The sequence below is a fragment of the Haliotis asinina genome, chromosome 2, assembly GCF_037392515.1.
Source record: "Haliotis asinina isolate JCU_RB_2024 chromosome 2, JCU_Hal_asi_v2, whole genome shotgun sequence".
Lineage (NCBI taxonomy): Eukaryota > Metazoa > Mollusca > Gastropoda > Lepetellida > Haliotidae > Haliotis > Haliotis asinina.
Genome location: NC_090281.1, coordinates 31,776,286 through 31,792,750, shown reverse-complemented (window position 1 = coordinate 31,792,750; position 16,465 = coordinate 31,776,286). Strand labels below are relative to the sequence as shown.

General features: G+C 41.4%; 1 protein-coding gene across 1 annotated transcript; it reads left to right on the top strand.

Moving 5' to 3' along the window:
• The first annotated feature begins 587 nt into the window (after positions 1 to 587).
• Positions 588 to 14,546, top strand: LOC137271748 (cell surface hyaluronidase-like). The gene is given in 17 exon segments (XM_067804154.1): positions 588 to 710; positions 2,870 to 3,086; positions 3,750 to 3,925; positions 4,815 to 4,977; positions 5,520 to 5,657; positions 5,660 to 5,695; positions 6,068 to 6,204; positions 6,207 to 6,297; positions 9,183 to 9,203; positions 9,206 to 9,307; positions 10,500 to 10,672; positions 11,113 to 11,185; positions 11,717 to 11,856; positions 12,135 to 12,268; positions 13,199 to 13,292; positions 13,523 to 13,657; positions 14,529 to 14,546. Coding segments are annotated over 17 exon segments (1,971 nt in total).
• The last annotated feature ends 1,919 nt before the right edge of the window (positions 14,547 to 16,465 follow it).

Here is a 16,465-nt window from a genome sequence, read left to right as displayed (position 1 = left end):
TCTTGAAGCAGTGTTTATGGTATGTACACATCTGATACCTCAAGTATATAATGTACCATCCTATATAAACCTATGTTCACATCGGGATGTAATATATTTGATAGTAAGTTGATAGGAAAAAATGTCAGTGTTGCATTTTGTAAGCATTGTGAAGCTGTCGAAGGTGATGCCCAAACGGACACTTTATATCCATCCAATGTCTCTGTACATCCTCAGACATGTAACTTAACAACCGTGTGATGTATCTATAATAAGTATATTCTCCGAAATGCTGCTAGTAAAATTTGCTTCTTTGACCCATATTATACACATATCGGGTAACGCATCTATACTATGTACTATTTTGAACTTTAGGTCGAATGGTCTTATATGCAAATAAACTATCTATCTTTATCGTTTTGTTTTATCACGTTTTCTTTTAGTTTTGCCCTATGTAAGTATGTAAGTAAAATTAAAAAAAAAAAACACGTTTAACCTGACACAACTGTGATAAGGATTACTGTGCCAAACTAATGTCAAAGACTGATAACCATTTATAAATACAGACACTGAGTGAGGAAAATATACACCTGACTGAAAGATTCAAAATGGCGACGGCCTTTTTTAGTGTCGTCTGCCTGTCTGTTCTGGGAGCTGCGTTCTCTATGTGCCCTCACACAATTCCTGGTCTGAAGAGATGGTCACGTGCTTCAACTTGGCCAGGGAGTCGGGTAAAGTTACTTTTTAAAACCCCAGTGAATTTCCAAGTTCGAACTCGTCTCCGGCAACCCATGCCTTTCGTAAAAGATGGTCAGAATTGACCTTTAGCCCGGTTTATTTCGGAGATGACGTAATCATATACTCGGCTCACGATAGTCGTACCACCAATAACCTACACTGATCATCGTGTCACATTTCTTTAAACAAGTGAGTTATCGAATAGTTTAAAGCACGAATTTTTGATTTTCTGAAGCTATTCGACAGGGTATGTATATAAGGACTGTGGAATAATTTGGTTATATTTGAAATACAAGACGTGCCTTAGTGTTATTGTGAATATGTATGAAGATATAATGTCTTGCAGAGTTAATAACAAGGAATTCTTTACTTTCACTGGTGTAAGGCAAGGCGAAGACGTATCTCCCTTGCTTTTCTCATTGTTTTATGATGTGGAGGGATTTCCGCACAGCACCATGTGAAAGGGGTGCATTAATAACTGTTACATGTTTTTAATGTACGTTCTTCTCATATAGCGAACCACAGTCTGAAAGCAGTTCAGTCTATATCTACATGTATTATCATGGAGAGTTTTGAATATATACTTACTGACCGCCGTCATAAATCTGTACTTACTGCCGAGTGTGACATTGAACGACAGACAAACAAATAAGCAAACGCTTCTATGATCTTTATCTTTAATCCGGGCTGTGCTGGTCCCATTGAGCTGGTTTAAAAAGTAAAAGAAAAAAAAAACAGAAAAAAAAACACACAATAAAACATATGTTCTTTGTGAAAACGTTGTGAAAATAATAACCAATGCGAGGTTTTTAGGACCACTCTTGCTAGATCGGTGTTTAGAAATTGTTCGAGTTTGAGGTTTGAGTTCCTTCCCCCTATTTTCTGTCATTCACTGTGTCAGATGGCAGAGCATTCCATCCGAGCAGACTGTCAATGGTGCTGGTCCCCAATACTGCATTGAAATACTATGTTTCATACCATTTTGGTGCCTTTCCGCTCTGTTTTCGAGGTCTCCCGTTTGAAGTATACTTAAATCGTTGCCACAATTTCGTGGTGTTCTCGAAATTTGCGAAACACATGGATACGTAGAACGGATGGAAATGTTTGTTTTTAGATGTCGCAAACTCTCCATCCTGGATACACATTTCTGTCCTGTTAAATAAATACAATGAAATGGTGACATTTCAAAGACGGACTTGTAAGTCTTTAGCTCTTGAAAAGTGCAATTACAGAATGGAAAATAACCCCAAACGGACCACATTTGGCAAGTAGTTCTAATTTCTTGTCGCTGTTTGACGCTCGGTAGTGTAGAATACGAATATATTTAAATCTTAACTTTGTAAACCCACTGGGTCTGTTAACAGTAGTGATTAATTCAAAGTATAACGATGAGGCGTACTTTGTTTTTAACATAGCGTGAGTGAGTATGGTTTTACAAAGTTTTTAGCGATATTCCAGCAATATCGGGTCACCAGAAAAGGGCTCCACACATTGTACACATGTGGGAAGTCGAACTTTGGTCTCTGGCACGTGACGAAAACTAGAAAAATGATAGATAAAATATTATGTATCACAGGATATTGACCTAACAGGGCAAAACATATAACTGACAAAAACATGTCAGTGACCTATATTAGCAAGTCACACGCGTGAGAATTAAGCGTGCTGCACGACCAATCCTTATAGGTCTCTGTGTGGAGATGTTGTTTTTAGCTTGATATGTTATGTGTTGAGGTATGAAATAACGGTCACATGTAGTGAGGTGCATGTACACGCTTTTATGGTTGTTGCTTTGGAGATCTCTGTAGAGGAGGTGGGGTAGCCTAGCGGTTGGAGTGTTTGCGTTTTTTGCGTTTTCCCTTCAGTATATGAGCACGCGCGCGAGCACACAGTGTTTGTTTGTTTGTTTGTTTGTTTGTGTGTGTGTGTGTGTGTGTGTGTGTGTGTGTGTGTGTGTCTGGGTGTGTGTGTGTATGTGTGTGTCTGAGAGAGAGAGTATTCATTTTTAACGAGTCTGTTCTGCACCATTGAAGATCAGATTGGTATTAAGGTTCATGATCAACGCGCCAAAGCTATAGGTCTTGAAAACAAGATATATATCATATATATCGATCAGTCCCCAATACGTGCTCACACCTTCAACCGTTCCCAGAAACCCGCACACGCCAAGGTGGTCATTACTGACCACGTCCTCTTGGACGAATCACCACCGGAACTACACAGCATTACGATCGAGTCACGTGATCGCCTGGTGTGGAGCCCGGATGGAGACTACAACATCACGACCCAGTTCATCCACATCAAGGGCCAGATGGACATCGGCAGCGATGACTGCAAGTTTCCAGCGCGGGCTCAAATCACCCTCACAGGTGAGACGGAAACTAGATTCTAGAGTGCTTTCTTCCCTTTCGGGGAATGTTATGTAAAGGATATGCAGAAATAACATTGGTTACAGTAGCGTGTTAAATACCGAAGGCAAAAATACCAAGCTATATTTGGGCGAGACTGGATAATAGCTGTAATACAAGATCATACAGATCGGTAATCGATAACTAAGTATCGACTGATTATCGATAAATATCGGTGACGCAACTTCTAGCAACATTATCAAAAGTTTCTGAAAGAAATGAATGCATTTCACATCACGGGTGAGTGCCTGAGTGGTAACATATTTTGCATGGTTTAAACAAATAAACCCACGTTCTGAACAGGATTTAGAAGCAAACGGTTCTTTTAAGTGTGCGGGGTTGTGTATTGCACAACAGGGGTTGTGGCAACACTGAAAGAGCTTGCAAGTAATGTCAGCTCCAAGGCTTTTACATTCGGTAACAAGCGAGGATAGATCCATGAACCTTTCGCTCAGAAGCGCGGCGTATTAGACAGCTCCCCATCATGCACGTTCAAATGCAGTCAAATGCAAGTACGATGACCATCTCTGTTGTGATATGAAACTTATAGTATGCTATATATTTTAATTTCATTGACATGTGTGAATACCTAAGTTATGTTTGTACACCACCACCCGTTTCTAGGCATCCGTGGCTCTTACCAAGTGACCCTGGGCGAACACCTGTTCGGAGAGAAGTTTATCGGGGTAGCCCCGGGTGGCACCCTGGAGCTGCACGGGGAGGAGAAACTGCCCTGGACCAAGCTGACTAAGACGTTGCCCAAACTGGATGCTGACTATGGCCTCCTATACGACCATTTGGTAAGAAAGAGGGGCATTCTGAAAAATATAAACTCGTGCTAACAATGAGGTCAACAGGTCATATCAAGTCAACTGCTGGCTGCTCTTTGAGGCCAAGTGGCCGTTGTACAAAGCGATTTTAGCGTTAATGTGACCGTAAATCCCATTCTTTAAAACAGAATTAAAGTAGTCTTAGAACTAAGGGTATTTTGTACATTTAGTGCTGAGGCAAAAAGTGAGTATGGTTTTACGCCTCTTATTAGAATCATTCCAGCGATATCACTGCAACGCACACCAGAAATGGACTTCGCACATTGTACCCGAGAGGGGACTCAAACCCAGATCTTCTGCGTGGCAAGCGAACGCTTTAACCACTAGGCTACCCCACCACCCACGTAACGCTAACATGACCATGACTCTCATACCTAAACATGGACGTAAGGTAGTCTCAGCACTTAGTTGTTTCGTACAATGGCTTCCTGGTCCGTACCTTCCTGACATGTTATTTGGAATTTGGAGCACGGAAGCACGGCATACCGTACCCTCCACAGTTTGTTGGTTTAGCCGCGGGGCGGTCAGGTAGTCATGTGGGGTAGCGTTCGCTTTTCACGCCGATGAACGTGATTCGATTCCCGATATGGGCACAATGTGCAAGGTCCATTTTTGAAGTCCCCTAGCATTATATTGCTGCAATATTGAGGAACGCGGTTTAAAACTATACTCATTCTCTGATTTGCTTTAATTGAGACATTTTTTAGATATGTATAATATTTTCCCCACTTTATTATGAAACACCGATGTATTACCGAATCACTGCTTGAAGCGGCATAAAACATAACTCACTCTCTACAAACCATAATCGTAAACGGTATTGTACACAATTAAATCCGTCTGAAGACATCGGTTACAGACCGGTAAGCACAAAGATGAAGTCAGCTGGTAGGATGGCATAAACGCCTACATCTTCGACGGCAAGACCGGCAACTTCTTAAAATTTGCGTCTTATTATCTCGGAGAGTACAACAAATATCACTACAGGTCTGACCCAGCAGCACTGGCAAGCTTCATCAAAAGTAAGTGAATATGACATAAATATTAGTGATGAATTGGATGGACTGGACATCCAGTCTTTGAAATGAAACTAATTAACAGACTAGCTCTTGTTAATTAAATGATCAAATTAAAACAGAAGAGAAAAGACCCTTGCGAAGGACCCTTGCGATTCTCTATTTTTTTTATAGTTGTATAGACTTATCGTGAGGATCTGTGTTAGAACTGATCTTCAGCAACCCATACTTGTCTTGAGGTACGACTAAAAGGATCGGGTGATCAGACTCGCTGACTTGGTTGACACATGTCATCGTATCCAAGCTGCGTAGATCGATGATTATGCTCTTGATCACTAGATTGTCTGGTCCAGAATTTATAGACGGCCACCACATAGCTGGAATGTTGTTAAGTGTCATTCAGTGGAACGGAAATCTGGCTGTTTATACTACTCCGATACAACAACATTTTCTGATTCTGCAAAGAATGCTTAACCACCCCATTCCACCCCACCGCCCCTGGCCATGAAGAACAATACTGAACATATATTTTTAACCTTTTCAACCAGGCGCTGCCGATGGTAACGTGGTCATGTTGGCGGTTAAAACCAATCTGATCGAACCCTTGGTGGACATAAAACCTGTCTACGGGGCCATAGAAACACTGACCCAAGGTCGAGTAACGGGATCTGGGCTAATCCGCTCTAATAGAAAGGCGGTGCATATAATATGGTCATACAGAAAGGTTGGTTTGATAGCGGAAGGAAAAAGTAGGCTAAATACCTTTGTGTCGAACATTGTAGAGTCGAAACAAAGGTTACCTCGAAGTGATAGCTTAGTCCCTCAGTACTGTTTGATTAGCAAAACATTTCTGTTGTGTCGAACCTCTGATAATTTGATAATTTCAGATACCAAGTGACCTATTGTTGATATGTTTCCCAAAGGTAAAAAAGGTGAAAAAAACCCAAGAAACGAAACCGGTCCGAAAACGAAATAGCAGAATGTAAAATAATGAATAAAATGATAAAAGTGGGCATGGTGAGAAGTATATTTGGGAAACAAGCGTGAAAAAATGCATGCCTGTGGGGTGTAAGATGGATATCTTGCTATGTTACAGGGAGACGGGACACACTTGATTAGCATATCGGAGTCAACTATCATCTGGAGAGCCAGGCAGCAACAGCGTCGTTGACGTCATGGGGCAACAAACTGAAGCTTTCTGTCACCAGCTATGTGCACAACAAACAAGAATAATTTATAGAGACAGCTTTAACTTCCGGGTCATCACTACGGCTGGTGCTTACCCCATACTTGACGTCATCGATGACGTCACATCATGGCGGTCAGGTAAATAGGTTCATTCCCATTATGACTACTCCCAGTTTGACTACCCGTCCAATGTTCAACTTGCTCCAGTCCAGTGTTTTTTAATTGCTAGCTCTTTCCCCTCCATCAATGGTAGACTGTTCCATCGATATCTTCCCATTGTGACTACTCCAAGTTTCTCATCAACATACTCTTACACATACGTTCCAACAGCACCATAAACAACAATAGCTGTACCGGGTTCATAAACATTTATTCAGCTAATTACATAGGTAATTATATTTAGATATATATGTAGCTATACATGATGTACACCTTATAGTAAGTGAATTAAGAATAGTAATTGACATCTCAAAGAAACTGACCCGTGAAGGTCCCGGGGTAGAATAGGCCTTCAGCAACCCATGCTTGCCATAAAAGGCCACTCAGCTTGTCGTAAGAGGCGACTAACGGGATCGGGTGGTCAGGCTCGCTGACATGTCATCGGTTCCCAATTGCGCAGATCGATGCTCATGCTGTTGATCACTGGATTGTCTGGTCTAGACTCGATTATTTACAGACCGCCGCCATATAGCTGGAATATTGCTGAGTGCGGCGTAAAACTAAACTCACTCACTCACTCAAAGAAACTACTGGCGTCAACATTTTTTCCTCTTCAGTTTACAATTTGTATTTACAAAAACTGTTTTGCAACATAGCCTGCTGCCCGAAAAAATTCAGTGGGCGACTTCTGTTGTCTCTGGAGCTGATCATGCAAGAGACGGATGGGAGCATCTAAATCTTTGTACATTCTTTTCCTTGGTGGTGCAGGTGCTCCATACTCCAAGTGGGCAATTCTTCTTCTATCCATGGCCTTGATTCTCTTGATCGCCTCGATGAATTAAAAAATGTTAGGGTGACTGTGTCTGATGCTCTGTCTGAGCGAGTGGAGAAAACCCTCGATTATTTGTCCGTGGACCATCTGTTTCGGAATGGTTCCACACAGGAATGGGGAAACGTGCATCGTCATCAACCCAGACACTCACAACGTTGTCCTTGAATGCTTCACATCCCTGGATGTCTGGTGCTTGGTTCATGGCCTCAAGTCAGGTGTCTTGGACAAGTTCAGAAGGTAAAAAGGGAAGGGCTACCGCAGATCTAAACAGCTCAGATAAGTCATCATTCTCTTTGTACACTGTCACAAGCCCTAGGTCCTGACTTTTGCGCCACGAGCACTATGTGTAATGAAAGTAACACCCTCTAACAGATGTGTTAGGGAATTCATCAGAGATAGCCTTATGAACAAGGTACTCTACCTGGATAGTCAGAGGTAGAAGAGGTCTGCCAGTTCTTTGTTGAACAGCATCCTTCAGCGCATGAAAAAGTCTACAGTAGGTAGCACGTTGACGATCAGGCATGAGACAGAAAGCTAATGGAATCATAGTATTGCCAGTGAGAGAGTGAATCACGTACAACTGATGCCAAAGTCTTGGACATGAATAGAAAGTTCCATCCGTAAAGAGGACATCAGCCTGCTGTAACGTTGAGAGTGCTTCTTCTGTAGAAAACACCAGCATGTTGTCACCATCTCCGTCTTCACCAGCAAGAAAACGACGACCATCAGATTTAGCAGTCCATCTTCCGTCAAGGTTGACATCTCTACGATGTTCAGGCTATGCAGTAGTTGTCTTCCTTCTGTGTCTATATAATGCTGACTTTAAACTGGACAGAAGTTGTGCAACAGCAGCAGCATCAACAGGCAGTTGGAGGAGTTCTTCATTGTACATTTGGGGCAATGGTGTTGACTCATCTCTGGCTCTTTTTCGGAATGTGCTCATGAGTCTAACTGTGGCTGGATTGTCGGGCCCGTGATTGTGCTCGCCAGTAACTGCTCTGATGAACTCTCCAGTTGTTGACAAGTTGCTTCTACACCTAGGAACAACACAGTTCCAGTAGTCAAACACAATTCCAGACTTGGTCAACCTGTACCGAAATCCAGCAAGCAACACTTGTCGGGCTCCTCTCTGTGATATAACAAACTCTGCCCTCTGAACACCAGCCATAGCTAAATCAAAATACGTGTAACTGGGTCGTATATACTTGTTGATAAATATGGTAGTTAAAACGTTTTATTTTTTTAATCAGAGTAGGATTACCTTAGCTTGGGTTGTACAGGAGTGATCTCCAAATATGTCCGGTTTTCAAAACAAATGAATGTATGGATGAAGCGTGAGTATCCATATCTTTGATCAGAGTAGAAGGATTATCATAGCCTCGGCACTTTCAAAACAATCAATCTGTATTTTAAATTTTCAAAGTACTTTAGTTTGGGTTGTAGAGGAGTGATCTCCAAACTGGGAATAATCAGCTGTACGGGCACAGTACATTATTAAGTGCAGGGGTGGTCCATTATATGTGTATTTTAATAATTATTAGAAGTCATAACGGGGGTAGTCATAATGGGAAGAAACCGGTAAATGTGCCATATGACAGTTCGATGGCGTCTATACGTGGTACTCACATACAGATAAACTACGGTCATGTTAAAAATCTAGTGATTTTTGAGCATTGTGTATGACCATTTTATTCGCGAAAACAATGATTCAACAGGTTATTTCAGCTTTTTCAGTTTGTTGACTATGCACCCTGCGAAGACCCGGGTAAAAATTGGGTTCACTAGCCCATACTTGTCGTAAGAAGTGATTAAAGGAATGCGGTGGTCAGTGTGCCTTGGTTCACACATGCCATCGCATCCCATTTGTGTGCATCGATGCTCATTCTGCCCTCCACTTGTTTGCGTGATAAAGCTTGAATGCTGTGGGTAGACTCTAAATAATAAGGCTTGGTTGCCTTATCTTTTTTCCACGTGGAATTGTAACTACCCCTAAAAACATCGATAAACTCTCACACACACTCACTCACTCCAGGGGACCGTATTTTCATCACGTCCACGACTACCTTCGGGAACAGCTGGAGACGGCAACTGTGAGGAAATGTACCACGTGTCGTCACAATCAGATACAGATTGACTATCCTTCACTTGTTTTTTCTTGTTTCACATGTCTGTTCTTGTCCTAGTCCATGTGTTCACAAGTGCTAGTCCATCCCAAAACATTTTGGTAAGTCCTCCTGGATCCATTCCAGCGGTTCTTGCCATCGCAAATTACCATCCCTTCATTTTAAGCATCATGATGCGGAGCAGTCAACACGGGCGTTCTTGCCATCGCAAATTACCATCCCTTCATTTTAAGCATCATGATGCGGAGCAGTCAACACGGGCGTTCTTGCAACCGCAAATTACCCGCCCTTCATTTTAACGAACAGCATGCCTACAAATCAACATGAGCGAAAGGGTAAGTTTCTCGGAGAGGTATGTGGAAGCTAGAGCAGTATATATGGATGATCAAATTCCTTATTGCTGTGGGACGGTGTTGAAACCTACACCAAAACGTCGCTCTCACAGGAATAAAGAACTTGTTCATCCATTTATTGTCATCCTTTCCATCAGTCACAACATTTGTATATTAATCGCAAGTATTGAGTTCACTGTATGGTTTGGATGATCGCGAGTTAACGTTCGGAGCTTGTTGTTGCTCAAGCTATCGATCACTGGTTTGTCTGGCACAGACTCGGTATTCACATGTAAATATAATATAATATAAATACATCTTGCGGACAGTGGGGTAGCCTAGTTTTTAAAGCGTTAGTGGACATACTGAAGACACGGGCTAGATTCCCGACATGAGTGAAATGTGTGAAGCCAACTTTTAGTGTCTGCTCTGACATGATGTTCTGAATTCGATTCAGTTGTTGTTTTACATGGACCTGGTTTTGTCGTGTTTCGTATGTTTTTGCGAATTCAGCTTTTTTATTGTAACCAAGCCGATGTAGCGACACGATTGAAAAATAGCAGAACATTAAACTGTACAAACGAAGTATTTCACGGGTTAACCTTAATTTTTCAACGAGGGCCAATCAAAAACATAACAGTGTCCCTCACCGTGATATTGCTGGAACATTGCTAAAAGCGGCGGAAAACCATACTCACTCACGAATGTAGTGAAATATGTAATAGTGCTGAATGCTTAAAACAACATTTATTTCCCCGCTTACCGATCAGTAGATTTCGACAGAAGTATCCACTGCTTATCCTCACTGTGGATACTGTGATGGTATGTAACTGATAGCAGCATTAAACCTCATTCACTCACGTACACGAGCACGAACGCATGTACTCACCTCAGTGGAAGCAGCATCCATGCACTGGGGCGAGATGATAGACAGAGTGGATGAGAGAGCGGAGGTGGGACTTCTAACTCGCAACATCGTCATCGAGGGTCGCATGGAGAACATGTGTCCCCCTGGCAACGCCAACTGTGACACTTACAACTACCACACCTTTGGAGGTCACATGAAGGTACGTGACATATTAACCGCTCGCCGGATGTCGAAGTGGACATTTTGATAGAGTAACACTGTCGACGTCATTCTATTCATGTTATTCTTTGGTCAAAGTACCATGCGAAGTTAAATAAATACTTTACATATTTCTTCTGTTCTTACCTGAAATTTAACTAGATAGCCCGTTTGACAACCCAATGTGCACCTTATAGGTGCCACACTGTTTAGTTTGCTGCTGAAAATATCGCAAATTTCATAGTTCAGTAATGAGAAATCAAGAAAGTATGTATATGTATTCCGGAATTAACAGAATATTTCTCGATCTTAAACCATTTTATGGTTTGAACAGAACTTGTCCATAATTTGCATGATTAGCTGCGTCAGGTGAATTCGATTAAACTTCACATTCGATGCCATATGGGCATAGCTAACTACAGAGTACCGTTATTCCTGTAGTTTGTGAGGGGGTATAAAAACGTCCACATTGACGGCGTGGAGCTGACGCACATGGGTCAACAGTCAGAGAAAGGTGGGTGTAATTTCTGAGGATGGCATTAAAACACGTGTTGTTTGAATTTGACTTAAACATTTAAAACGTTTGCAATAGTATGTGGATATGTTTGCAAATGTCAGTAGAATTTCACTTATGTCACAACTTGTTTTGTGTTTATAAGGCTTCTACCCAAACCACTTCCTCGTGTGTCCTGACCTCTGTTACAAGATTTTACCCAATCCACTTCGTGACCTCTGTTTCAAGTTTCAACCCGATCCACGTTCATATACTAGTATGTCACGACCTCTGTTTCCGGATTCTACCCGATCCACTTCCACATGAGCCATGACCTGTTTCGGGTTTCTGCCCAATCCACTCCACACGACTTCTGTTTCAAGTTTCTATACATCCACTTCCTTGTGTGTAGCGACCTCTGGTTCAGGATTCTACCGCATTAAGTTCCATCCACATGAGCCGTGACCTTTGTTTCAGGACTCTATCCAGTCCAGCCTCTGTTTCAGGTTTCTATCAAATCCTCGTCTACCTGTGTCCTCTCCTCTGTTTAAGGTTTCTAACCAATCCATGTCCACATGTGTCACGACGTAGATAAAGTTGGTGGCTACTCTGACCCTGCGTGGGTCAGACAGAGGTCCATACACCACACTTTCAGCCGCTGTGTTATTGTACATGGATCACATGGTGTAACTGTGAGTTACAGTTTCATGTTTTTCATGATTGAAAGTTATTAGAGCTTAATCAAAAATACTGAATTTGTTGTGTTTTTGCTTTGTAAATAAAGCATTAACTCGATTAGTCGTCGAAAGTCGTTTTTCGTTTTAAATACTTCTTGCAATATATTGTGGTATATATCGCAAAAAATGAAATTTCTCTGCAGTATCCGCCCGTACTATCCATCCATCCATCCATCCATCAGTCTGCATACCCATCATACACCCGTTCACTCACCATCAGTCCATCCATCCAGGTTCAAGACAACGTTGCCTACGACCACCTGGGACATTGCTACTTCCTTGAGGACGGCGGAGAGAAGAGGAACGTCTTCGACGGCAACCTTGGTGCGGCTACCAAACACGGAACTATCCTGCCCTCTGATATAGAGTACGCTCCTTATGTTGGTGTCTAGTCCCGAAACCGCTGTGCATTCCTAGCACTACAACTACAGTATCTGTTACTGCCGTGTAACCGCTGGGAAAGTTCTGTAGATCTTGTCCATCTCCATGATGACTCTTTGTCATCACGCCAGAATGTGCCATTTTCAAATTTGATGATGTTCCATTGCAACCCCCTCACGGAAATCAGTGTTCAAGATGACATGCCTATCGACAGCAAACATAGATATTTTTTTAAAAAAAGATGGCAATACCCTTGTTTGCCTCAGTGGGAAATATTCACTTATTCAATGCAGGTCTCCAATGCACGAACGACTTGGAATAGAAAAGTAGGTCGCCCTGTATCACGCCTTCAGTGACTTTATATAAGTTTGTTTCTAGCAGCTTACATTTTGAGTCACTTTATTACTTGTTCAGGGCATGAAGAAATATCCTTCAAAATATCAGGGGTTGGGGTGAACAGTCCCACCGTATTAGAATGAGTACAGTTGACCCACTCGCCTGATGCGTTACACATTTCTATATTAAAAACTTCCAGGTGGGTTTTTCTAAAAGGGTGAACGTACAAGGTCTGCATCTGATTGGTCGATGGAACACTCCGTCACCTTACAGACCCGGGTTAGATTCCCCTCATGGGTACAGTGTGTGAGGTCAATGACTGGTGTCTCTGGCTGTGATAATGCTGGAATATTGCTTAAGGCGGCGTAAAGCCACACTCATTCACTCACTGCTGTTGACTTCCTCACACATCAAACTGCTTAATAAAACCGAAACCCATCTCTTTCTCTTCCTAGGGGGCAGCTGCACGTCACCTGTATCTGGGAATGTAGGAACACTTGTACATTTGTTTTCACCAGTCTCCAGTTCAGTATAACCAAATGCTCACAACCCCGGAAGATTGTGGTTTTTTTCATCTCAGAAATTCCGCGACATTTCGGCTGACGTCACCTCTAGTGTATCTCAGAAACAACGTGGCCGCTGGTGGCATTCTCTCGGGTCGTACAAAATCTGACGCTTGTGACGATCCGGATTCGACTTGGTCATGTTTGTACGAAGAGTGAGAGAGAAATAGAAATTTTGTTGTATGTGTCCGTTACCTATTATAGGGTGAAAACCGACGAACAACTACAGTTGTAACGATTGTCATCTTCCTCTTCTGTGTGATGGGTAGATAGAAAGATTAAATAATTATCATAAATGTGCATTCCGATTGGCTTGTCCTTCTACAATGATGTTATTTCAGGGTATCGGAATTTGGTATGTGTTCCCAGAGGAGCCACAGGGACCCTCTTATGGCCTTGGGTTCTTGCAGCGGGGTGAGGCACGGCACACGGACCTGCTGGAGCTTAACAACAACGTTGGTCACTCCAACACACGCGTGAGTGATCAGTTATCCAGTATGTTATAATCCTTTCTAATGCGATAAATACATGTACTAGTTCTACAACTTCATATTTTAAAATGCATGGGTAATCAGCTATTAGCTCATTAATCGTGCTTCATGTCAGGTCACAGGCTGTATACGGCCTGTAACAACACATACACGATCTACACACTTAGTGCGTTTGCTCACTTGTTACCCTAATGTCTCACTCACTTGTTAACCTTAGGTTTCAATAAACAATTCTCAAACCTCAATAACTTGATTATTCGTTAATCAGTTGATTTCGTAGTTGATGAACAAATCCGTGGCCTCCTCAACTAACAACTTCTCAATCTCTAGACTAAGCCTCAGGCTCTGAATATATATAATTTTGATAGTAACAAACAAACACATTTTAATCGAAATGGAGCCCCAAAGAGAGACCAGATATTCACTTGAACCTGAAGAAATCCTGCTTCATTTAAGGCTTTTGCACTGCAGAGAAGGCTTGACAGTAGGCAAAATGATGTGGTGAGACAGTGAGACAGACTACTCAAACTCTTGCACTAGTTCTCACTGACATGCCTGCATTCCGCTTGCCAATAACGTGGATCTACATTTAATCGAAGTCATTGAGAGCACTCTTTCACTAGATTCACTCACATATGTCATATTTCGTTTCCTGAGAGAAAACATTTTTACTTTTGTAGAAACCAGTCTCAATCCCTTAAAACAAGGGCATCACGGCATCAAACCTCGAAGGATTTTTGCCTAGACCAGAAGGTCGAACTTATAGGACGACCCCCGTATATTTGTTATCGTCCGCCAAACTAATGACGCCAGGGACAATCATCGTTCAACTGTGCCTGGTACGGTTTATCCTCAGTTTGCCACCAAGGATTAACATGCATTTGTATTAACAATGGTTATACAAGCACAGGGGTGGTGTCAAAATCTCATTGGTGTCAAATCGGGTGAACATATTTAAATTAAAATTGTAAACAACAGTATTTTACCTACGTTTATGCATTGATACTGAACAAAATGGCATGTATATTTTTATCTTTATGTGATTCAGTTTGATGTTTGATGGTGTGGATATTTGAAAAAATTGTTGAGATGCCCCCTGGTAACTTCTGTTGTTATCATCACGCTTGACGGCATCAAACACTAGCTTGCGAACATAAACCTACATCCTCGCTCGATTTTAAAATTTTATCAACGCAGACACATTTATAATCAAACTCAGTGACTTCAATGTACAGGTTCATCAGTGAGCGATGAGATAAGTGAAACGATAAACCAAGTTATATGTAGAACTGCGGTATTTTGCCTTCGGTTCTATATACATGTCTTGTTTGATAAGAATGGTAACCCGTTTAAATCACAAAGCAGGTTTTAACAGCACAGCCGGAGAGCTACATTCCAAACCTACGCAACCATAACTGAAGGGCACATCAACCATAGAAAGATTAAATAGTCATTTTGTTCAGTTTTTTTATCATTTAAAATACCCTGTGTGATTCAGTGTATCTAGCACCTGGTGTATCTCGTGCTGATGGTCTAGCGAAATATTGTCACTGAAGCAGGAACAGCTGCTGTTAAATATATATATGTAACATAACGTGAATCACATTCAGCTTAGGCTACCAGGTTTCAGATTTTAGACATTTTGAACAGATCGTTGTGCCGCATGCAATCTTTAAAAAATGACTCAAGAGTACATAAGTAGTCTGGTGCTTTGGTTGTTTATCATTTTATGGAAGGGGTTTAATTTTTGTATACGTCTACTCTCAATAAGAGGAATGAGCTTAGTTTCTGCATGTAGTTTGTTATGGCATGTTCCTCTCCAATTAGCAAAGACAATGAAACCAGTGACCGTAAATCCCCCATCCCTCATTTATCCCTCATCCCTCATCCCTCATTTGGCCCACATTTCATCCCAAAAATAGCTACACGTGACAGTCATTATCTAAACATATCAATTTCATTAAGCCTAGTGATACATAATATCACGGAGCACGAAATGAGGGATGAGGGATGAGGGATGTGGGTCATGGGCTATTGTTTTAGCTAATTACCGCATTGTTTTACCATTGTTTTGACATAGTTTCTATTGTCTGTGCTGTAGAATGAAATTTATATCTACTGATTGTCAATTTTAATTTCGTCATTATTCCAAATCGACTGCCTGAGCAGTTTGGATTCTTGTATATCTAACGTTTTACAGGTTCTTAGAAAATGGAATATGACAGAAGTACATCCCTCCCCCCAAACAATTGTCATATCGGGAATAATTTCTTTTTCTATGTAGCCGCTATCTGCTAACCAAAATAGTGTTTAATTTCTGAGTCTGTTGATGAACAACATATCCCACTTAAAATTTCCACTATGCAATCGGCCTATCCATCTCAGTTTTGGGGACATTATTATTTCTCTTATACTGGGGGCTTTTATGCCTCCATGTTCCAGGTTAAGAACCAAGACATCTCTTTTTACGTTATCTGGTTAAAGTTGAAAAATTTTTTCTGAAGGCTTTCGAGTTGGACCTTAGGTGGATCTGGCAATGACGAAAATGGATAATTTAATTTTGGAAGTAGGAGTGATTTCAATATAGTATTTCTTCCAAAAGGACTAAGACTCCTGGCTGACCAAATGTTCATTTGTTTTTACAATATAAGATATTTTTTTATCATACTTTTTTTTGAACCATACATTCAAGATCAATATCAAAATGTATTTCCAGTAAAGAGAATTCTGTCTCAATTAATTCAAATTTCCAGTCACTGCAGAGTTTATATCGTGACCTTTTCTTTGAGCCAA